The sequence below is a fragment of the Anguilla anguilla genome, chromosome 13 (assembly GCF_013347855.1).
Source record: "Anguilla anguilla isolate fAngAng1 chromosome 13, fAngAng1.pri, whole genome shotgun sequence".
Lineage (NCBI taxonomy): Eukaryota > Metazoa > Chordata > Actinopteri > Anguilliformes > Anguillidae > Anguilla > Anguilla anguilla.
The window spans coordinates 7,282,428-7,307,260 of NC_049213.1; the positions used below are offsets into that span (position 1 = coordinate 7,282,428).

Below are 24,833 nucleotides of genomic sequence, written 5' to 3' on the forward strand. Positions count from 1 at the left end.
CCAGCAGCTCAAATCGATACCGGCGCTCACACGCTCACCTGTCTGGGCCTCACCTGCGAAAACCGCATCCATTCGGTTCCCGCCAAATATTTACCGCCAGACGCGCATCGATCCGCCGATATTAACGAACGAGCCCGTTAGCCGTCGTTTAATATCCGCAGAGCGATAAATATAAATCTGTTACAATTTCAGGCTTTTCACACGCCAGGTAGCATGTATTCATTTTCAACAAAAAAAAGCTACATATATAATATAGAGGCTATCGCATCCAAACTGGCAGTCAAATGTGTAACATTTACCCTGAAGTGTATCTTCAAATTTGGTAATGAATACCAACATTAGTCACACAAACAGCACAAAAAAGTTGCAAAAACAGGATTTCACGCGGGGCGCATCTTGCCCACACGTTTAAACGTTTATAAGTGAGTGTAGTTTGACTCCTCAGACGTAAGCCAATCAGAGCTCACCAAATCAACACGTCCACACCAAAACTGGCTTTTTTTTTTTTTTACGAGCGTGCTTCCTTTTAAAGGATTTCGTCTTCATTGGAATATCAATCCAGAATCTGGAGGCCACCGCTTTGGACACAACCAGTACATCAGATTTGGGGAAAACCGTTTGTCGTTTTTGCGCTTTTCCGCAGACCAAAAAATCGATTCCGTTTTAACGCCAGATATTCCGCCGCCCTTTTTTGGCTACATCTGCTAGCCTCCTCCGCCTTGACCTCAGACCTGAAGGGCGTAGGACTGAACTGAGGGTGAAACAAAGCTGCTTGGAAAGAGCGCTAGCCGTAATCACGCGCAACGTGCTACGCGCATTGCCATTCGCCCCAGATCAGTTTGCAATTTGCTTCAGATCTGACTTTTTTTTCCCAGGCGGGGCTCTGCTTGTTCTTCCCTCGAGCGAGGCGTTTAACTTCAGGATCGCTTCCGTAAAATACCCAGCTGTATAAACGGACCGCGCGTAAAAGAACGTGATCTGCGTAAGCCACTCTGGATACGAGCTTCTGCTAAACGTCAAAACGAGAGCAAAGCAGCGCTGTGAACCTTTCCAGTCAAGCTGAAAAGAATAATTTAAACAAAACTTTTCACTTATTTATCAGTACATGTAACGGTATTTAGCCTTAGCGCCAGTGAGCTTAGATAACCACGGTAACTGTGGGGAACTCAGAAGGTAATAGTTCTGACACGTCGCTTTGATCTTCTAATAATTTCAACAGGGCGCTGCTCGATGTGGAATCACACAGATCCATCGCTCAGAATTCGTGGCACAACGCGATAGAAAGTTCCTCTTTCCAGTTATTCCGTTAGGAATGAATGCTTAGTTACCTTCTACATGACAGTTCAAACTTTATCGCACCACATTTTCATGAAAATAAGCAGAGTTACCATGCAAACAGTAGACATGTAAATTCCCCTTAAGGGGCCTGCACTCCATTGGGCCGTTGCTCAGATTGCACAGTAAAATCTCCATTGTCATTTCAACTCTAACAAAGTACATATGAGTCCAACTGGCACCACATGCACTCTGCAAGAGGTGATTTAACATGGAATGTTTTACTATGTGGCTGCTATAAATGATACCAGATGTTTATCACATTACATTATATTACAGGCATTTGGCAGACGCTCTTATCCAGAGCGACGTACAACAAAGTGTATAACCATAACTAGGAACAAGTATGACGAAACCCCTAGAGAGAAGTACCGGTCCAAGTGCAGGGAACAACCGCATAGTTCAACTTGGACCCTGAAGGTTAAACTGATTAACACTAACAACGAGAACGGCAACAACGCAATCTATGGAAAAAATACAAGCAGTAGTTAAGACAGTTAATGCACCTAAGTCACCTACGAAACAGCTGCCTAGTTACAACCCTAAGCTTAAGTTTATTATTTTCAATATGCAATATTTATCGGGGTGAATATTGCCGTACAGTGAAAATAATATTCATTTAATATGCACAAAAAATTAGCCTGTTTAACGTTGATGAACGCACTGGTTGATTAATCACACAGATACGTCAATCATCACAGCCGTAATTTCCGATCGAAACGACGCGGACGGATTTTCCCGGGTTAACAACGTTTCCGCTATTTTTTTTTTTTTTTCGGGCGCTCGAAGCGAGCGCCGCGGCGCGTTTTCGAAACGACTCAGAAACAGCCGCGGAAGACGAGGACCCGCTCGGCCCGCGGAGCCGCCCCGCGGAGGACGGCGGACGAGGGGCCCCGGGGCCTGTTTCGCGGGGGCCATTTTTCCCCGACCGCTCTAACGGCGGGAAAAAGACCTCGATTCGCCGATTGGGCGCACCGGCGCGTTTCAGCACAGCCCACTTAAAAACAACACTGTGGGGGGGGAGGGGGGGGGAGGTAATCGCGGGCGGCCGCCGACGGATAGCGGGGAGACTTACTCATACGCCCCCCCCCCTTACCCCCCGCGCCCCCCGCCGCCCCGCCACCCCCCACCCGGAGGGCCGGTATCAAGAGATCCTTGTGGTTATTACGCTCCCTTCAGCTGCGTCGCAGCCCCAGAAAGCAATCACCACTCGCCTCAGAATCAATCAGACCCGCACTTATTCCAACCGCTTAGCCTCACTGGAGGGAAACGGCTCGCTCGCCAGCGCCCCGGTAATGAGTTCTTACCACCAGGATCATGATACATAAAAATAAAAAATAAAATAAATAAATAAATAAATAAATAAATAAATACAAATCCACGGGAAAAGGTTTCAGGAGCATTGTGAGATTTCTTTTTTTTGAAACAAGCTGTTAAATTCATGAACTAGGCAGGGAGGCTTTGTTTGAGTGGTGAACAGGAATGTGTGTGTGCGTGTGTGTGTGTGTGTGTGTCTGGCTGGCTGTGTTGGATGTAGTGTAGCTGTGTTGCTCTGATGGGTGTAGCTGTGTGCGTGTGTGTGTGTGTGTGTGCACGTGTGTGTCTGGCTGGCTGTGTGGCTTTGTCGTGTATAGTTGTGTGTTTGGGTGTGTTGAGTATAGGGTGGTTGTGTGCAGCTGTGTCACTCTGTTGTGTATAGGTGTGTGTTAGGCTGTGTTTAGTATATTGTGATTACGTGTGCAGCTCTGTGGCTAGAGTGCCGTTGCAGGCCCCCTGTTGGAAACCCAGGCATTAGATAACATCTTCCCATTTTAAATGCTTTAACAGACAAAGGCCTTTGTCCTTCCGTTAAGCTGTTTCCGTGTGATCTGACCCCGAGTGTGATCCTGCATGCGGAAAAAGCCAGACGCCCCGTGTGACAGTTCAGAGGTCAGCGTTCGCCTCTGTGTCTTTCACACCTCCGCATATCCAACACCCATTCTTCTCTTCTCTTCCCTTCTCTTCTCTCCCCCCTTTTCATCTTCCTCACGGCTACCCCACCGCATCCCTTCGCCCGTTTGCCGATCTCCGCGCGTCGAGTCGTTTACACCACACGCGCGCACGAGATCGCTCCGACCCCGCGTCTCGTTCACAGAGAGCCCAGGAGTCTGAAACGTGTGGGGAGAGCACCGCTCTGCGGAACCGAACGAGACCCGCCTTCACTCAGCCCTTTCCTGTTCGCAGGTGGCGAGGGGGGGGGCGTGAAGTTCATCCGCTACGACGCGCCGTCCGCGTCTTCCTCGGGCCTCGGTTCCGTCGCTACGCAGGCCCACGCTCACGACGCGGAGGGCTTCGAACTATACAAACGCTAACCCGAGGGTGCCAAACTCCAGTCCAGGAAGTTCACTGTGTTTTTTGTTACCTTACAGCCATTTAGCGACGTACACAACTTTTACATAGCATTTTACATTGTATCCATTTATACAGCTGGACATGTACTGAAGCAATGCAGGTTAAGTGCCTTGCTCAGGGGTACAACGGCAGTGTCCTACCCAGGAATCAAACCTGTGACCTTTCGGTTACAAGACCAGTTCCCTACCCACTGTGCTACACTGAATGAGGCCCTATTCAAAGCCTTAAAGGTCTCGGACCAAAGACATTGTATCAAATCCAGTAACTAACCAGAAAGGGGGAATGAAAAATCTGATCCGATTCCTCTCACATGCTCGCTCCGCTTTGTGTTTTTCAGTGAAGCTGTGCTTGGACGAGGGCCCGGTTTGAGACTAATGGGACTTTAATTTGCAGCGTTGAGGGGTAATTTCTCGGTCTTGCATCCCATCCGGAGCTCTTCTTTTAAACAGCAAAGAAAATGGCTGTCAGATCATGTGATGCGCTCTGGCTTCACCGATAGGGTGAGGAAACAACATGCGGGAGCCCTTCAAGAGAAAGCCTAGACTTAATGAACACGTTGTCCAGTATTTATCTGTGCTCAGATACACTAAACACTGTGTACCGGTGTTCAGATACACTAAACGCTGTGTACCAGTGTTCAGCTCTGTGTTCAGACGTACTGAACACTGCGTAACAGCGTTCAGCTGTGTGTTCAGACGTACTGAGCACTGCATACCAGCATTCAGCTCTGTGTTCAGATATGCTGACACTGTGTATCAGTGTTCAGCTCTGTGTTCTGCTATACTAAACACTGTGTATCAGCGTTCAGCTCTGTGTTCAGATATACTAAACACTGTGTATTAGCGTTCAGCTCTGTGTTCAGATATACTGAACACTGTGTATCAGTGTTCAGCTCTGTGTTCTGATATACTGAACACTGCGTATCAGTGTTCAGCTCTGTGTTCTGATATACTGAACACTGTGTATCAGTGTTCAGCTCTGTGTTCTGATATACTAAACACTGTGTATCAGTGTTCAGCTCTGTGTTCTGATATACTGAACACTGCGCACCAGCGTTCAGCTCTGTGTTCAGACGTACTGAGCACCATGTGACCTGGGTGATTGTGTTACAGTAACACAGAGGCCTCCAGCTCTGAGCATTTGTATGTAAGGCCGGTCTGTGTCTTCCACGGTACTCTGTCTCATTGATTTGCAGTCAGTGCCAGGAGGGAGTGCTAATTGCTCCATATGTAACCCCCTCTGTGTGTGTGTGTGAGTGTCAGTCCTGTGCTGTCAGCCAGTCGTCACACACACCAGCTGCTACCACCATAACCCACTAACCGCTATCACCCTCCATTATCGCTATTACCCCCACACTGCCTGTATATTGCCCCCCTTACCTCCATCACCCCCCATACTACCAGTATATCACCCACTTACCTCCATCACCCCCTAGCAACCTGCTTCTTCTATTCATGGACAAGGACATTGCCACAAATATATGAAGTATGTATAGTGAGATATATGCACACACTCTCACACACACACATAGACACAAACACACACACACACAGACAGCACACAAACACACACACACACACACACACAGCACGCACACGCACACGCACACACACACACACACACACACACACACACACACACACACGCACACACACAGAAGCATGATATTCAGACAACAGAGCGAGACCCAGCTCTGTATTTCAGAGCAGCTTGTACCCTTCAAAGGCTGATAACTTGGTATCAACCCGACAGCCAGTCAAAGCCATTTCCAAGTCTTAAATCGCCAGCAATCGACAAATTCTTTTAACCAATACAAATGCAGTATTTGCCCAGATTTAAAAAAAAATTTAAAAAAAAATCTTTTAAAGATAAACACTTTCTGAACAAAAGCTTACGCAGAGAGGAACACAGGCCCGGTGCTCCAGGCGCTCCTGACTGAGCCAATCGGGAGGCAGCGTGCGCTCTGAACGCCGCGTGACCGGCGGGCGGCGCGCCGGGTTTAAAAGGCTGAGCCCCCCCCCCCCCCCCCCCCCCCCGAGACCCGAACGCGACGCTCGAAACAGGACGAGGGCGAGCGAAAAAGCGCTGACTCGGCCTCGGGCGAAACCGAAACGCTATTTTAAAATTATTCCGGGGAGGAGCCGCACGCGCTCAGACGAGCCGTCGCCGTCCCGGCGTCTCCCGGAGAGGCGCCTTCGACGTAAATCAGAGCCGACGTTTTAATTAAACGCTCTAAAGGTTACAAAATTGTTATTCACCCCACCCCCCCCCCCCCCCCTCCGTCCAGCCACGTCTATTTTTCTTACTTTTAAGAATGACCCAGGCGCAAAAAAGGTCAAGGTGCCTGTCCGTTACACACGAAAGGGCGACCGTCACCAAAACGTGTGCCCCCGTGTCTCCACCGCAAAGCGCGGATGCCACTTGTGCAGAAATGTGTAAAAGAGGGAACAGTCTAAATGATTCAATAAATAAATAAATAAATAAATAAATAAATAAAGTTTGATTAGTGAGCTGGGCTTGGAAGCGGTCAGTCTGAAATCAGGCTGAGCCACTGTTGGACGTTGCACGAGGTGCTTTATGCCATGCAACATAGTTAATATCTGACTGTACGCACATGAATATTAATCGCGGGTGCAATGGGCAGCACGCAGCCTTGTACAGTGCCTTTGTCGATCTCAATGGCATATGGGATGGCATAAAACTAAGACCAAAACGAGGGCAGCGCAGAAGTCAGCTGAGTGGAACCGCTGAGTGGAGCGGTCGATAAAGACAGAGACGCGGCCTCCCCTCCGTCTCCCCCCCCGCCGAAAATAGCGGCCGTTAGCGAGAGGGCCCGAGGTACGGCTGGCGCTCGGCAACAGGCGGCACGTCCGTCTCAGCTCGCGCCGTAGCGCTTCTTTTTCTTCTTCTTCTTCTCCCCCGAGCGAGCGCTTCCCCCTGAGGCATCGGCGAGTCGCGCACTTTTAGATCGGGCCGACCTTCCGTCGCCGGCGACAGAAATCCGGACGAAATGGCGAAGGCGTTGAGTGGCCCGCCGGGGGGGGGTGGGGGTGGGTGGGGGGGAGTTCCTCGGGGATTCTCGCGCACCGCTCTGTCGCCAACGACGACGCGGCGCTGACGGGATGAAAGCCGCCCCCCCCCCCCCCCCCTTGCACAAATTACCTGAGGCAAAGAGGTGTGTGACTTTTCAGACGCCACTGTTCATCAGCTGTGATGCCCGCCACTCTAATGAGCACTATAAGGAGATATAAACCAGGCGGACGATATTCCCTCACACATAACACACGAACGCTCTGCGAATTTAAATCATTCGCGTCGGACTGGGGTTGACAGTGCACATCTGCAGAAAGTGCGGCTTTTTATAATCCGCCTTTTTAGTTATCGTTATCATATTCGAAATCCAGGTTGAAATCGCGGCGATGAGAAGTTACGAGAACATTTGCCAGGAAAGCGCTGTTGTGATTTGCTGAGGTTGTTATCCAATCCGGCGGTAAATGCAAATTGTTCCCCTGTGCACTCAAGGTAAATCTCCTGTTTATTGGTGGCTTACATCTCGCACGCCACAGAAGCTGCATGTACTCGCCGAAGTATCCCGCCAATGGAACCGATAAGAACCATTACAACGCGTTCAGCAAGAATAACAACATCCCAGCAAGGTTTCAGAAGCCAGTGTCAAATAACTGCTGCTTGTAGCAACATTTTTTTTTTTTACAATATTAACACTCTCTACCCGCAGCTTTCCAAGAACGTCGTGAATACCAACAGTTGAGACGAGACGATATGCAGATGCATTGCATGCATGTTGGCATGTTGTAGCCAAGCAAACATTACAAAACAACAAATTAATTAATTAATTAATTAATTAATAAATACATTTCTCATCTGAAACTACACGCAACAGGGCTAGGAGTAGCAAAAAAAGAAAGATGGCAAAAACAGGGCAAGAACAACAACACTATTAACCCCGAGCTCCGAGCAACGTGCTAAACGGTTAAAACGCTATTTCGCGACAGCTAGAAAACGCTGACGGACGCGCTCGCCCGGTTCGCCCGGGCACGGCGCAGAGAAGACACAAAGATAAACACGACGCGGCTTCCTCGCGCAAACACAGTGACCGTTAATCACGGAAGATATTATTACTAATTTTCAGAAATGTCCCACAGCAACCCGAAAAAAAGGAGGTCGATAAGTAGGCCCCCGGAATCATGAAAAGGTCTTTTTTTTTTGTGTGTAATGAAAATAACATTTACTGGGAGGAATAATGGATTCCAGGTTCACTTTCTCTAGATGGTGTCACTCCATTAGATTTAATTGAGGCCTATTCTTTCCATTGAGGGAAATAAGCTAAAAGGAACAGCATTACAGCGCGTTATTGATGTACCTGATTTCTCTGGAAATTGGACCATTTAGCACTGCGGGGCCAGGTCCAGAAAGGAGGACAGTCTGCCTGCCGGACTATTCAAGCCTCTAATGAAGCGCAAATTGGATTCTGATGGTTTCAGAACAAAGGACCCAGGCGAAGGCGACTCGTTTGAGTCCGAAATGAGAAACATTTCCTCTAATAAAGACGCCGTTATTTGTCAGAGGCGAGCGCCAGGCGCCGCCGCGCCGCCGCCGTCCCTCGCCTTGGCGCCGCGAAATACGCCTCGGATCGCGGCGTCCCGGTCGGACCTGCCAACGGACGGCGCCGCTTCAGAGGCGGGAACAAACGCGTGAACCCGACGACGTCGGCAGACGGGCGGTGATTCGGGCTGAGAGCGTGATTGGTGGCTTTGCGCGTTTTTCCACCCGTTGTGTTTCAGTGAATATCGCGACATGGAGAGGAGTGAGAGGAGAATGGAAAAGAGAGGGCTGCTCTTTGGCAGCTGTTCCTGTTCCCTCCCACAGACAAGGAGGCCTACAGGACCTCGGACAGCAGCAGTGTCTGTTCCCTCCCATAGTCAGGGAGACCTACAGGACCTTGGACAGCAGCAGTGCCTGTCCCCTCCCACAGACAGGGAGGCCTACAGGACCTTGGACAGCATCTGTGACTGTTCCCCCCACAGTCAGGGAGACCTACAGGACCTTGGACAGCAGCAGTGCCTGTCCCCTCCCACAGACAGGGAGGCCTACAGGACCTTGGACAGCAGCAGTGCCTGTCCCCTCCCACAGACAGGGAGGCCTACAGGACCTTGGACAGCAGCAGTGTCTGTTCCCTCCCATAGTCAGGAAGGCCTACAGGACCGCGGAAAGCAGCAGTGTCTGCTCTCTCCCATAGTCAGGGAGACCTACAGGACCTTGGACAGCAGCAGTGTCTGTCCCCTCCCACAGTCAGGGAGGCCTACAGGACCTCGGACAGCATCTGTGACTGTTCCCCCGACAGACAGGGAGGCCTACAGGACCTTGGACAGCAGCAGTGTCTGTCCCCTCCCACAGTCAGGGAGACCTACAGGACCTTGGACAGCAGCAGTGTCTGTCCCCTCCCACAGTCAGGGAGGCCTACAGGACCTTGGACAGCAGCAGTGTCTGTCCCCTCCCACAGTCAGGGAGACCTACAGGACCTTGGACAGCAGCAGTGTCTGTCCCCTCCCATAGTCAGGGAGGCCTACAGGACCTTGGACAGCAGCAGTGTCTGTTCCCTCCCACAGTCAGGGAGACCTACAGGACCTTGGACAGCAGCAGTGTCTGTCCCCTCCCATAGTCAGGGAGGCCTACAGGACCTTGGACAGCATCTGTAACTGTTCCTTCCCACAGCCAGGGAGGGAACAGGCACGCACACACACACAGTGGTCACTTTATTAAGTCCTTTTGCCTCCAAAACTGCCTGAATTATTCGCGGTGTGGATTAATCAATGTGCTGGTAGGTATTAAGGGGCCTAATGTGTACCAGGAAAACTCTCTCCATACCAATACATCACCAAAATCAGCCAGCGCCATTGACACAAGGCAGGATGGCTCCATGGATCCATGCTGACTACACCTAATGCTGACCCAACCATCTGCATGGCACAGCAGACATCAAGATTCATCAGACCAATCTTTTTTTTCCCAATCTCCAATCATCCAGTTCTGGGATCATATGCCCACTGTAGCCTCATCTTCCTGTTCTTAGCTGACAGGAGTGGAGCCCGCTGTGGTCATCTGCTGCTGTAGCCCATGCACTTCTATCTATTGTGCTTTCAGGGCTGCCCACCACTGTGGTAACCAACTGTTATTTGGGCATTTGTGGTCTTTGTGTTAATAGCTGCCTATTCTCCTCTGACCTCTCTCATTAACGATGAGTTTTCACCCATAGAACTGCTGCTCACTGGGTGTGTTTGTTTATCACTCCGTTCTCTGTACACCCTAGAGAGACTGCAGTGTGTGAAACCCCAGGGCAGCTGTTTCTGAGATGCTGGAACCACCACACCTGGCACTAACAATCACACCCGGGCCAAAGTGGCTTAGATCACACATCGTGCCCATTCTAATGTATGGTCATACAACGACTAAATCTCTTCACCATACCTGCAGGTTTTATTTTACAAATGGCGTAAATTTAAATACCAAATGGTGAAAGCACAGTCGTTCATCTTTTTTAAACTGATGGGCAGTGGATATTTGTGAAAGTTGGTGGGGGTATATTTGTCAAAATTAATAGGGCTTTAATGTTATATAAACAATTAGAACTTCTATGAATGTCACTGAATTCAGTTTAATTGGAATAAATTCCAAAATTCATAATTGGCCCCAAACCTGTATATGCAATGTGAAATACCATTGCTTAAATAAGAATTATTATTGTTAATGAGGGTTTTTTTGCTTACATTCTGCTTTGTAGCCAGATGCCTTCAAATAAAGTCAAGTGGGTATTATGTGAAACAACTGCTATTGGTATTAAAAGAACTGTGAGTGTCTCTTTTATTTAAAAAAATCATTAAATCGTTTAAAAAATCTCATTAAACTATTTTTTTTGAAATGATTTAGTTGTTTTTCAACATGTTCTCGTTTCAAATAAACACGTGAAACAAACTTTCTAGAATGAGGACGTTGACTGTACGATTCCATGCTGTAATTACATTCGCAAAACGGTTTTTTTGCCGTCATGTTCACATTAATGAATGAATCACTCCACATATTGTGGACATAACCCTCCACAAAGAGAATCAATAACTTACAAAACGCTGTTACGGAACGACAACAAATCATTGAGAACATCTTCGAGTAAAAAGTATGCAGGACAATGAGAAATCATTTAGAAAACAGAACTCATTTTAACAAAAGACCACTTTTTCCAGGAACAGATAGATGAGTTTAAGCTAAAAGCCTCGGCTTTTGTTCCCTGGGGGAAAGACCCATATCGATTTATCCATTTTTAATGTCTGATTTATAAGAAATGTAACTCAGAAAGCAATTGTTCAGCAATCTATGAATTACACGATGCGATGTCCGCATCGAGTCTCTTTATGAATAAACTGGAAAGATGCCAGCGAGATTTATCTCGGACATATTTCATTATTAAAAATGGAAGAAAAAAAAAAGAATTTCAAAGGAAAGGTATTGTATTTTATTGGACTTTAAAAAGGAAGAATTTAATATTTGAGGGTATACAGTGCAGTCCGGACAGTGACACAATTTCTGTTGTTGTGGCCCTGTACTCCTGTAAATTGGATTTGAAATAAATCAATGAGGATGAGGTTAAAGTGTCAGATTGTCAGATTTACAGATTTAATTTCATTATTGAGATTAATTTTGATGAATTGTTTAGATTGTTAGAATATTTAGATTAATTTTGTAATTTAAAAAGGTAACATTAGTTAGTGTTTTCTTTTAATATATCTATATATATATATATATATATATATATATATATATATATATATATATATTTATCTTTGGTAAATCCCAGATAGGCATTATAATGCCAAATGTATTACTGGGAACATTTATCTTTGTTTGTACAAATCAATCATCGAGGAAGGTCAAAAAAAATTACTGCATCATGACTTTCACACATATAAAAACAAGAACAGAAAATATAATAAGATGCATTGTCTGGGGAGGGGCAGTGCTTACTCAGTGAGGATCACGATCCTAATCTCTACTCAATCATTTTTACTCATCACACCCAATCAGGCTGCGATAAATCCTTATTTTAGCGATCGTCCTGGACAATTCTTTTAAAGTGGATTAGAAGCCTGGGGTATTCATACACAAAAACAAGCACATGCCCACACTCGGGATCATGACAGGGTTTTTTTTTTTTCTTTAGACAAAGGGCACCAAAACAACACGGTTCTAAGCTAGAAAACAGCAGGGAAAGCATGGTATCAAGTTGTCAGTACAAATAACAGGAGAGAGAGGAGGGGGGGGGGAGGCAAGCGAGGGGCTGGCCGCGGTTTCGATAAGAACAAGCGTTCCATCAGCGGAGACAAAAACAAACTATTAGCCGGCGCCAAACAACACCTTCAGGAGCGAGGCCACGTTTTGGAGTGGCTGGGCTTTGTTTGCTTCGTGCCGTGGAGAAGATAAAGCGCGGCTGCTGTGAGGGAGAGGACTGTCAAACGGGAGGAGGGGAGACGGAGCGTCCCAGAGCAGGGCTGACGAGCGTGCCTCTGACGTCACGCTGGGCCCCAGCCTGTCTCCGAGCGGGAGCTCTGCGTCTCCGGCTCTGTCGGCGCTGGCCCTGGCCCTCCGCATTCACAGATGGGCCTTGATCTCGTCTTAAACCAGGCCCATCGGCATTCCTGATCCACGGGATCCGGAGCCAAGCCTGCCCGTAACCTCAGCTCGCCCGTCGTTACCGACCGCATTTACGAGGAGGAGCTGCCACCACTGGGGACTCAAGGAGCCGCCCGAGAGTGATTTCCCAGTGTCATTTCCCAGAGTGACTCCCCAGTGTTCTTTCCCAGAATTTCCAAGTGTGTACTCCCAGAGTTCTTTCCCAAAATGATTCCCCAGAATTTATTCCCGCAGTGATTTACAAGTGTTCTTTCCCAGAGTGATTTCCCAGTGTTATTTCCTAGAGTGATTTCCCAATGTTCTTTCCCAAAGTGATTTCCTTGTGTTCTTTCCCAGAATTATTTCCCAATGTTCTTTCCCAGAGTGATTTCCCAGTGTGTAGTTTCACAGTGATTTCTCAGTGCCCTATGCCAAAGCAATTTCCTAGCGTGTTTCCGGGAGGTAACTCCCCATATGTTTTCCTAGTGAGTCCTGACTGTAAATGGAGGGTCCCACCTCTATTCCAATAGCCCCTGAGCATCAAGTTGGCTGAGAACACAAGCTGCCACGTCCCCTTTCAGCCATTTTGAATTCCCCCACTAAAGGTGGGAGTGTAAAGCTGAGCGTTTGGAAAGGGACGGATGACACCGTCAGTCAGACGATACGGGTCCCTCGCATTCCATTACCGAGTCGCACTGAGGAGGCCGATGACATCTGCATACGGTTTAATAAGCTAGCGAGGATAATTCACTCCCCGCTTCACGAGGAGATAAGCCAGGAGATACATTAGCCTCTGCCTCATAAATATTCAATCAATTAGCTGAAGAGTGCAGGTGTTTTAAAAGGAGATAAATCACAGCGACGTGCGGTCCCGCAGAGTGCCAGGGCTGCCATAACGGGCCTCTTCAGTCTGCAGGACGACGACGGGGGCCGCGCGGAAAAAACCGCTAGCGCGCCAGCGTAGCCGCACGCTAGTCCTTAGAAAGAGACGGGCCAAAATCCTTTGTTAGTACAGAAGATATGGAAAGGGGGGGGGGGGGGGGGGGGGGGGGAAGCATATGGCGCTTCCGTACGAACAATAAACCAGACGCTTTCCTTTCTGACATCGTAGTCTTAATGTCGTACGCAATAAAAATTTTTAAAAAAGAAATCGTTACCCGGGGCGGTAAACAAACGCACTTTGCGATTTTATTGCTATTTTACCTTCAGAAGGATAACTAATAAAGATAAGCGAGTGGCGATGAAACTTTAAAAGATGTATAAATGAAGGTTGCATCTCTGATTTCCGTGGCGCAGAGCAATATCTGGCTCTCGGTGCTCGCCTGAGTTTCCAGGACGGTAACAAAGGCCTTCCTTAGGGAAGGGGGAAGGAAGGCGGAGGCTAGCGGAGGAGGGGAAATTGGAGCCGGTCGGCACACAGAACCCGGCGCATTATCGCTTCCATCTCACTCACCTAACTCACAGGAGAGAGAGCGGGGAGATTTATTATAAACGGAGAGGAAAGATAATAACAATAAATCCTGTTTGGTTTAGAGTCAAGCCGCGGCCTGCGAGCGATAGATCATTCTCGCTCGGGGGGGAAAATGGATTTGGGATCTGAAGTCTGGCTCCTAACAGGGCCTGGCGCTACTGGGAAAGGGTCTCGCACCTGGAGCAATGAGGGCGGGAGAGTAACCAACGCGGGGAACGCGGCTATCGCGTCGCCGCGCCGCGTGCTAATAGCCGACGGCGTTCGGAAACGGAAACGATTCGACGAGCGCAAGAGCGGCCGCGTCTCAACGAGCATCAAGGGGGGGGGCGGGGGTTGGGGCGTGGGCGGGAGAGAGAAACGGGAAAAGCAGAAAAGCAATAATCTGCTTCCGCAAAATCCCCTGAGCGCAGGCTAATGCGAGAAAGCGCCGGGCCAAACATAAAGGTTCCCTGTGAAAGTCAACCAGTGGCCGTTTCTCCATGTCTGCACTCAATGTGCGTTCTTGCAACCTTGTGAACTCGTGTGACATCATCATTTCGTGGCCCAAGTCCTGTCCCGAAAGCAAGAAGGCAAAGAAGTAAAAACGGTTAAAGATCCCAGAAGTGGTCTTGATTCTCCTCAGATTATCGATGATGCATCCGATGCATTACTGCCCAATGAGAACGCACCGAATATCCCGTCATTTAGTTTCACCGATAAATGTTACTAAAATCTTTGTAAGAATGAAAATGAGGCGAGAAATACATGCTATAATCTTGAAATGTTACCAAAAATGCGTAAAAAATGAGCGGTTGGAATATGTCTCTCAAGAGGATGGACTAGGCCACCATCAATTCAGAAATGTGCACCATATCCATCTTGCAGGCTATTATTTCATAAAATACACATTTAAAGTATGCCCATCCGTCATCATCCAGCAATGATTCCAAATTGTCTTCATTGATGATTTCAAAATGATTTCAGGTTGACACAAAACTGCACTGTAAAAAGCATGTCACTGAAAGAGGAGGATACTCTGAATTCTGAACTCACACAAAAATGCACAGGGCATTTTTTTTTTTTTTTAGCCTCCTGAGTAAAATCAAAGCAAGTAAGCAAGCCAGACAGGGAGAAACGGAGCTCTAAACAAACTGGCTTCAGATCGATACCCTGTTTTGCCTGGTCTAAGAGAGGATCTTCTGTTCCACCGCCCGTGCCCATCTGGTATCTACGGTGTCTGCTGTAAAGGACGTCTGCGCTGACGTGGATGCAGAAGCTAGGATGACAGCAGCTTGGGAGGAGGACGTCGCCGCGGTCCATGTGGGCAAAAACGGTTACGCGGGCAGGGTGGGGGGGGGCCTTGCACAGCTCCGGACGCGGCCCACCGGGGGGCCCCCTGCCAGGGCACTGACAGGCTGAAGGAGCGCCCGCCGAGGGCCCGGGGACACACCTGTCCGCTCTGATTGGCCCTCCCGCGCCGCGCTGACAGGTAAACAGCACCCCCCCCCCCCCCGCCACAGGAAGCGCGCGTTCTCCCTGTCAGACACTAACGCTCTTCCACTTCCCCGAGTCAGAGCCAGTCAGAGTGACCAGAGCAGATCAGCCCACCTCCTCACAGATACACACAAGCGTCTCTGCTCTGCAATGCCCTACAACACTCCACAACAGAATATGAAGCTGTCTCACTGCATTGTCCTTTACACAGCAGTGTATGCTCTATGACACCTCATAACACGCTATAATGCTCCATAACACAACCTTTCTACAGTATGTGTCAGGCTAGCCAGTGCTCCTTAATACACAATACCACTCTAAGGTGACCTCACTATACAATATTGCCCTTTACACTGTTGTCTATGTTTTATGATTCTTCACTCAACTATGAATGTTATATAGTGCTTAATGACACTCCTAATGCTCCATAACACCGATTCTCTGTTCTTTTTGTTCTTTCACTCTACTCTCCATGCACTGCAATGTTTAAAAAACACTCCAGAATGTTGCAGTATCTTTTACACTACCATCTATTTATAATGCCCTATAACGCTTTATAATGCCCTATAACGCTTTATAATGCTCTATAACAGGGGTGTCAAGCTGAATCCCAAGGGGGTCGCAGAGTCTGCAGGTGTTTGTGTTTCCTTTTCAATCAGCTGTCAATTAAGGCCTTGAGAACGAGGTGTGTGGATTCCTTAGCCAATCAGTGACTTAAATGAAACACTTGTGCCGAGAACACCCCATAAAACCAGCAGCGGACCTGCAGCCCTCCAGGACTGGAGTCTGACACCTGTGCTCTATTACAGTGCCTCAGTGTTTTGTGCCTTGCTTCACTGTAAATGTGCTATAATGCTTAATAACCATTTACATCATGACTTGGTGCATTATCATTTTCACTATTGCCTGTGCTCTCCAGTGCTTTATAACACTCTCTAACACTGTCCGAATGCACTGTGCTTTGCTCTACTGTAACTGTTTCACAATGCTTAATAACCCTTTATGACAATAACTTGCTGCTCGAACGCAGACGCCTACCACAGAAAGGTTCACCGCCATTTTACTGGAGGGTGAACGGCTTCACACCCAGACGAGCTCACATCCAGCGACAAACCGACGGTATCGCCCAATTGGAATACCCACATCCAGCTCCAAAACCGCTGGGTTAATGGTGGATCGTTTTCTGAGGCATCAGAGAAAGTTTAGCGTCCACGCAGATGTTTTAACTGGTTTAAGTAGATGTTCAAAGGCTTTATGTCCACGTGGTGCCGCTTGAAGGAAGCTCTGGTGAGTAAAAACTCTCCCTTATCCCCCTCCCGGCCACACGTGTATTACAGACCCTGCCCGCAGATAGCCGTATTGATCGCTGCGTCTGCAGTCTCGGGGTTGTATTTTTCAACCGGGAAGCCTTTATCGCTTCGCGCTTAACTCCGCTAATGTGCTTCGCGGCGAGCGGCTGTGCTCCCGCGCCCCCCCCCCCCGCTCCGGGCGTTAATGTAATGAACGGCACCGCCCGTAGGTGTACATTAAAGAGGGGAAAACCGCTTTGCCGGAGATAGCATTAGCATAATATGAATCACCGTGGTTACGGAATCGGAAACGCGGAAAAGAAAAAAAAAATTGCGAGCGTGCAGTCCGGGGCCCATTGCCGCTGTCAGCCGAACGCGGATTCATTTGATCAGAAGCGTGAAGGCTCGGGGCAGCCTGAGCCCGAAGCCACATCGCTCTCTCCTCACGGAACATTCCGGAACAGCGAAATGCTCCCGCAATCCAGCCGAGCCTTGGCTAACTTCAAAAGGACAGACGAAAAAACAGCCCTTCATCTTTACTGGAATATGTGGCTTCCTTTTTCTGTGTGTGTGTGTGTGTGTGTGTGTGTATGTGTACGTGTGCATGTGCGTGTCCAAATTTATTTTTATAAATCTTTCTAAGCATGTTTGTCTTCTTTTGCATTTCCTGTTTATGCTTCTCTAAATTACTTTGAAAAATGAGTGAATGTCTAAAAGCCCAGATAAAAATAGAGAGAGACAGAGGAGAGAAAGAAAGAGCTAGAGAGAGACTGAAATAGACACAGATAGACAAACAGAGAGAGAGACACACAGACAGAGAGAGAGAAAGAGAGACACACAGACAGAGAGAAAGAGAGACACAGACAGAGAGAAAGAGAGAGGCACTCGGAGAGATAGAGAGAGAGACAGAGAAAGAGAGAGGCACACACAGATAGAGAGAGAGAAAGAGAGAGCCACACAGAGATTGAGACAGAGAGACGGCGGTCGGTGGCCACAGTGGGGGTGCCCCCGCCCCCCACCCGGCGAGCGGGAGCTGACAGTCCTCGGCTCCTTCATCACACATCTCACCTGGAGAGCCCCGCCCCCCCGCGCGGCAAACCTGCTCCTCTCAATTATCATCCCCATCAGAGACGCACATCTCATCTCGGGATCTGTCACTTTATCAAATGAAGTGCACCTCAACCCGGCCCGCACGCGGTCCTACCCACCGAGTAAATAATTACCCGGGAAATCTGATCCTCCTGCACCCCCTCCCCCCTCCCTCACCCCCCCATCCCCCCCCATCCCACCCCCCCACCTCCTCCCGCAAACCGCTTTCTCAATTATCATTCCCGTTGTTGTTTCTCTCTTTCCTGCCTCCGCACAAAAGGCTTTCTAATTAGCCGGACCGCTTCGCCGTCCCTTTTTGTTTTTTTTGTTTTTTAGCGTTTCGTCCCTTATCGCCGCCGGTCGAGTTCCGTACGAGCGACCGCGGCGGTCGCCGAGCAACCGCGTGATTGACGGCTGCTCCGAGTCCGATCGGGCAGGCCGACGAAATGAAGACGCGTCTTTTCCGGGGGGGGGGGCGTGCCGACAGCGACGGAGCGAGGAGGAAATCGAGGCCTTCCGTACCCGGGTTCGTGGCCGAAAACATGGCCGACGCGGCCCCAAGTAAAGATCGTCGCGGTCGACTTCATCGGGGACGGAAAGTTACACCGGGCTCCTGCTATTGAGAGCCTGTTCACCAGCGACGGTTATGACATCAGAGATCACTGCGCAATATGAAGCAAAGACCTGTATGTGTGCTTAGCAACGCGCCAAGCCAATGAGAGCTATTGGTAACATTTCGCTTGAGCCCTTCGACACAAGGCTGACATAATACTGTCATACACATGACATCAGAGCTAACACAAGGTGGCATTACAGGTGATTCATTACTTATTGGTAAATGTTATGACAGTTATTTAACAAAAGATGTGAATATATTTAATAATAATATCTAATAATTCCCCCCCCCTCCCCCGCACGAAAAATATTCTACATGGTGAGTTCGGAAATACGTGTGCCGCTCTTCCACCCCTGCCGCGATTGGCCAGATTTTCGGGGGTCCGTACCTGCGCACTTGGTGCGGGTGACGAGGGGGGGTCCGGGGGGCCCCGTGCCCCCCTCCCCGGGCCGGGTGAGCAGGACCTTGATCTCGTACTCCACGTCGGGGTCCAGGTGCCACAGCTTGTAGGTGGGGGCGTCCACGATGTGGGTCTCCGCCCAGTTCCCGGTGGTGGTGCGGTACTCCACCTCCTTCAGGATGATGGGCCCGTCGCCGATGATGGAGTTGGCGTTGGGCTTGATCCACAGGTAGGTGGCGCCCACGGCCAGCAGCTCGGGAGGGGCGATGGGGGTGGGCGGGGCTGCAGGGGAGGGAAAAAAAACAAGGGCGGATTAGGGTGGGCGGGGTCTAGGCTTCAGGGAACTGGCTAAAGTCATTACGGGCCAGTCGGGCTGTTCCCAGCCCTCGGTCCTGGAGAGCCTCTGCACCTTGTGTTCTCACTTTAAAATCAGAAAACAGATTAGACCCAAAAGACCTGCCAAGCTGTTTATTGTGATGCTGATGCTGATGATGATGACGATTATTATTATTATTAGTAGTAGTAGTAGTAGTAGTAGTAGCAGCAGCAGTAGTAGTAGTAGTAGTAGCAGCAGTAGCATTAGCAGCAGCAACAGCAGCAGTAGTAGTAGTAGTAGTAGTAGCAGCAGCAGCAGTAGTAGTAGTAGTAGTAGCAGCAGTAGCATTAGCAGCAGCAACAGCAGCAGTAGTAGTAGTAGTAGTAGTAGCAGTAGTAGTATTTTTAAGTCTCTGTACAGTGTGTCTTTGGCAGAGGTCTAATAAAGAGAAGAAGACTAATGAGGTCTAACTCATTAGTTTTAACCAAACAGGCTTCCTTTGTCCCCTGTGGTCTGAGGAGGCCCTGGAAGGAAGGACATCCCAGCTGGTTGTGGGAGGTCCTCGGGGACCCGCCCACACCGTGCAGCCGCCCACCCCAGGAACAGGCTGAGCGCGCGGCCCTTCGCCGCCTGCGCAGCGCAACGCAGGGCGCTCAGCTCATTAACGCTGCGGCCGGACTCCCCGTCATTTATCTGTGCTAAGGACGGAGAGCGATGGCGTGCTCTCTCCCTCTCCTTACGGGCCCGCTGTTGTGTTTTTTGGCGTAAGCGAAGCTCCAGGCAATTATCCGGGACCCACACCTGCGTTCAGCTATGAGCAGATTACAGCTCTGTAGTGTCCGAGCGCAGGTTAACCCAGCGCTGTTCTGTAGCGTCAGAGTGCAGGTTAACCCAGCATGATGCTATTGTGTCAGAGCGCAGGTTAACCCAGCAGGGCTCTACAGTGTCAGAGCACAGGTTAACCCAGCATGATGCTATTGTGTCAGAGCGCAGGTTAACCCAGCATGATTCTACAGTGTCAGAGCGCAGGTTAACCCAACATGATTCTACAGTGTCAGAGCACAGGTTAACCCAGCAGGGCTCTACAGTGTCAGAGCACAGGTTAACCCAGCAGGGCTCTACAGTGTCCGAGCACAGGGTAACCCAGCAAGGCTCTACAGTGTCAGAGCACAGGGTAACCCAGCAGGGCTCTACAGTGCCAGAATCCAGGTTAACCCAGCATGATTCTACAGTGTCAGAGCACAGGTTAACCCAGCAGGGCTCTACAGTGTCAGAGCACAGGTTAACCCAGCAGGGCTCTACAGTGTCAGAGCACAGGTTAACCCAGCATGATTCTTTAGTGTCAGAGCGCTGGTTAACCCAGCATGATTCTACAGTGTCAGAGCACAGGTTAACCCAACATGATTCTACAGTGTCAGAGCACAGGTTAACCCAGCATGATTCTTCAGTGTCAGAGCACAGGTTAACCCAGCAGGGCTCTACAGTGTCAGAGCACAGGTTAACCCAGCAGGGCTCTACAGTGTCAGAGCACAGGTTAACCCAGCATGATTCTATTGTGTCAGAGTGCATGTTAACCCAACATGATTCTACAGTGTCAGAGCACAGGTTAACCCAGCAGGGCTCTACAGTGTCAGAGCACAGGTTAACCCAGCATGATTCTATTGTGTCAGAGCGCATGTCAACCCAACATGATTCTTCAGTGTCAGAGCACAGGTTAACCCAGCAGGGCTCTACAGTGTTAGAGAGCAGGTTAACCCAGCAGGGCTCTGCCATGTACCTGTACTGTTCCGGGAACTCATCGTCTTGCCAATGAGAGAGAAGAGTGGGCGTGGCAGTCTTAGTCCCCAGAATGTATGGAGCAGGACACGGGGGCACCCTCCCTTTAATACTCTCTCTTTCTCTCACTCTCTGTGTCTCTGTCTGTTCTTTATCTCTCTTCCTCCCTCTGTCTCTCTCTCTCTCTTTATTTCTGTGTTCTCTCTCCCTCTCTGTGTTCTCTCTCCCTCTCTCTCTCTATGTCTGTGTTCTCTCTCTCTCTCTCTCTCTCTGTGTGTTCTCTCTCCCTCTCTCTCTCTCTCTCTCTGTGTTCTCTCTCCCTCTCTCTCTCTCTCTCTGTGTTCTCTCTCCCTCTCTCTCTCTCTCTCTCTCTGTGTTCTCTCTCCCTCGCTCGTCCCGCGCGCACAGCCACCCGCGCTGCGGTAATCTGCCGCCGCTGCTCTCGCTTCGCTCCGGCGCCGGTTATCGCCGCGGAGACCGGCCCTTTCCCCCCCCAGTAACCAGCCGCTAATCGCTGAGCGCTAATGGCGGTTTCCCCGCTCGGTCCCACCCGGGGATCTGTGACTGAGAGGCGGCGCGCGGAGCAGCCGCTCAGCCCTCTCTCCTCTGAGCTGCTAATCAAGCCTGGAGGAAGAGCACCGGGAGTCACACTTTCACACTTTCCCCCGCAGCACCTTCCCTTCTTCCTTTCTCTCTTTTTCTTTGTCTTTCTGTCCTTTATCCTTTCTGTCTTTCTTTTGTTCCTTCTGTCCTTCTTGCTTTCTTTGTTCTTTCTGTCTTTCATTCTTTCCCTTTTTCTTTCTTTCCTTCCACAGTAACACAGTGGCACAGCCATAAAGCACAGCAACACAGTATCACAGCAATAAAGCACATCAACACAGTATTGCAGCAATAAAGCACATCAACACAGTATCACAGTATCACAGCAATAAAGCACAGCAACACAGTATCACAGTATCACAGCCATAAAGCACAGCAACACAGTATCACAGCCATAAAGCACAGCAACACAGTATCACAGCAATAAAGCACAGCAACACAGTATCACAGCAATAAAGCACAGCAACACAGTATCACAGTATCACAGCAATAAAGCACAGCAACACAATATCACAGCAATAAAGCACAGCAACACAGTATCACAGCCATAAAGCACAGAAACACAGTATCACAGTATCACAGCAATAAAGCACATCAACACAGTATCATAGCCATAAAGCACAGCAACACAGTATCACAGCAATAAAGCACATCAACACAGTATCACAGCCATAAAGCACAGCAACACAGTATCACACCAATAAAGCACAGCAACACAGTATCACAGCAATAAAGCACAGCAACACAGTATCACAGCCATATAGCACATCAACACAGTATCACAGCCATAAAACACAGCAACACAGTATCACAGCAATAAAGCACAGCAACACAGTATCACAGTATCACAGCAATAAAGCACAGAAACACAGTATCACAGTATCACAGCCATAAAGCACAGCAACACAGTATCACAGCAATAAAGCACAGCAGCACAGTATCACAGTATCACAGCAATAAAGCACAACAACACAGTATCACAGTATCACAGCCATAAAGCACAGCAACACAGTATCACAGCAATAAAGCACAGCAACACAGTATCACAGTAACACAGGAATAAAGCACAGGAGATAGAGGGAGGAAGGTAGAGCTGGAGGAGGAGACAGGGAGAGAGAGGCAGGGGGAGAAGTTGGAGACAGACAGGGAGAGTCCCACTCTCACCAGGGGGCTACCTTACCCTCCCCATTTAACAGGGGGCCATCGCACCACCCCCCCCCCCATTAAACAGGGGGCTATCGTACCCTCCATATTAAACAGGTGGCTACCCCCCCGCCTCCCCATTTAACAGGGGGCTATCGTACCCTCCATATTAAACAGGAGGCTATCTCACCCTCCCCATTAGTTCAGATTTCCTCAGTGGACTGTGCACCAGGCTCTTTTCTCCGAGCCTATCTGCGCTCCCCTTGGGCCGACCGAGCCGGCCAAGCAGCTGGACCAGCCCGGTAATTTCAGCCTTTATCACCGGCGGCCCGCGGGGGGTCAAATCTCTAATCTGCGCATTTCCGCGCAGCTTCAGCAAACAGGCGCTACAGGCGCCAACCCCATAGGCCACGGGACAAAATGGCTCAGACAACGATCACCAAAACTGCAATTTTTTCCGTTTAGAAATTGTATTTCGTCGTACGCTTGCAAAACAAAAAAAAAGGGGGGGGGGGGGAGGGTTGTGGGGGGTGGTCTCCTCAGTCCTGGCCTTTGCTTCCAGCCTCATTGCACCGCAGATCTATTTCGGAGCTCCCGGAACTCCCCCTGGAGGACAAACAGATTGGCCCTCGCCTCTCCTGCGCAGGGCACTGGAGCAGGCCGCACCAGGGGGCCGGTCTTCCTGGCGCCGGGAAAATCCGAGATTTATCGTCGCCGCACTACATACGGTGAACCGTGCTCTCAACACCCCCCAATACGCAGCTAATTAATGGCTAATTAATGGCCCGTATTCCACGGGTTAATTGGCCAATGGGAAGGCGCACTATCGTACTGGGGGCGCAATTATTACATTACATTACAGGCATTTAGCAGACGCTCTTATCCAGAGCGACTTACACAACTTTTTACATAGCATTTTACATTATATCCATTTATACAGCTGGATATATACTGAAGCAATCTCGGTTAAGTACCTTGCTCAAGGGTACAACGGCAGTGTCCTTACCCGGGAATCGAACCTGCGACCTCTCGGTTACAAGCCCAGTTCCCTACCCACTGTGCTACACTCCGTCCTGCTGCACTCCGCCCTCCGCAATAGAAATCTGAGTGAGCTTCAAATTCAAACCTATTTGCCGTTGTCTCTGTAACGCACTCGTTCCTTTTATCGGGCTGTCCTGTTCAGTCCTGTCCTGCTTTACTCGGCGGCTCCTCCCGGTGCTCCTGAACGCACACAAAGCCCCGGCACACACAGAACGCACCCGCGCTCGCGCACGCGCAGAACTCACGGAAACCTTCCGTTCCGATTCGAACAGCCTCCGCCGTTTCCGCTATACATAATATAAGCCAGCACTCCAACGGCTCGGGAATGTTTTTTCGCGGAGTTCGCGTCGTTCGTCTCGTCGGCACGTCCTTCGCGTGGACGGAAGCGCCTCAACGCCGCTGCCGGCCCCCTCGCGCGGCGACAAAGCGTCTTAGTGAAAGCGCCGCGCCGAACGGAGGAGGGGGAAAGGGGGCTCGCGCAGGAGAGGAGCGCGCGGAGTAAGAGCGGGAGGAGGAGAGCGCGGCGCCTCCATTTCACAACCCGCGGCTCCCGCGGAAGCTTCCGGAGCGTCAGGTAAAAACCCCCGGAGGGCTGATGGCGGGCGCGTGCCGGACACCCGGTCCCCCCCCCCCCCCCGGCCTACTTCAAACGCCGCTATGCCCGCTGCAGGAGCAGAGCGCCAGGCCAGCGGGAAATGGAACAGAGACATCTTTACGCACGGGAGGAGTGTGTACGCACCAAACACACACACACAGATATCTGTATGTGTGCGTGTGTGTGTGTGTGTGTGTGTGTGTGTGTGTGTTTTATCGCTCCCTTATGTAACCAACTTAGAATTCAGTTGCCTAAATAAAGGCATGGATAACTGACATGTTCTCACACATACAAATGCATACAAACACACACACCCATACATACACATACACATACACATACACATACACGTACACACACACACACACACACACACACACACACACACAAGCGCTATATTTATTTAAATACGTAAGCTGTTTCTGAAGTGGCGGTGATTGGTGGGAGCAGCCGGAGGCAGAGAGGGAGATAAACATAAATAAATATACAAATATATATAAATAAAAAACAGATAAATGAAGTGGCACAAAGTGTTTGAGGCGCTAACTCCGCGGCGGCTGCTTATCTCCGGGCCGGTATTATGGTGCTCTAATCCATCTCCGTAAGGCGGCTCTTCCCA

The 24,833-nt window shown here is 49.6% G+C and overlaps 1 protein-coding gene across 17 annotated transcripts in view; it reads right to left on the reverse strand.

Annotated features, from left to right (window-relative positions):
• ptprt (protein tyrosine phosphatase receptor type T) overlaps nt 1-24,833 on the reverse strand; it is a 297,385-nt gene that overhangs the window by 160,040 nt on the left and 112,512 nt on the right. For all 17 annotated transcript variants that reach the window (XM_035389554.1, XM_035389544.1, XM_035389558.1 and 14 more), the window contains exon 7: nt 18,732-19,025. In XM_035389554.1, the coding sequence (XP_035245445.1) occupies nt 18,732-19,025 (294 nt within the window). The remainder of the gene's footprint in view (nt 1-18,731; nt 19,026-24,833) is intronic.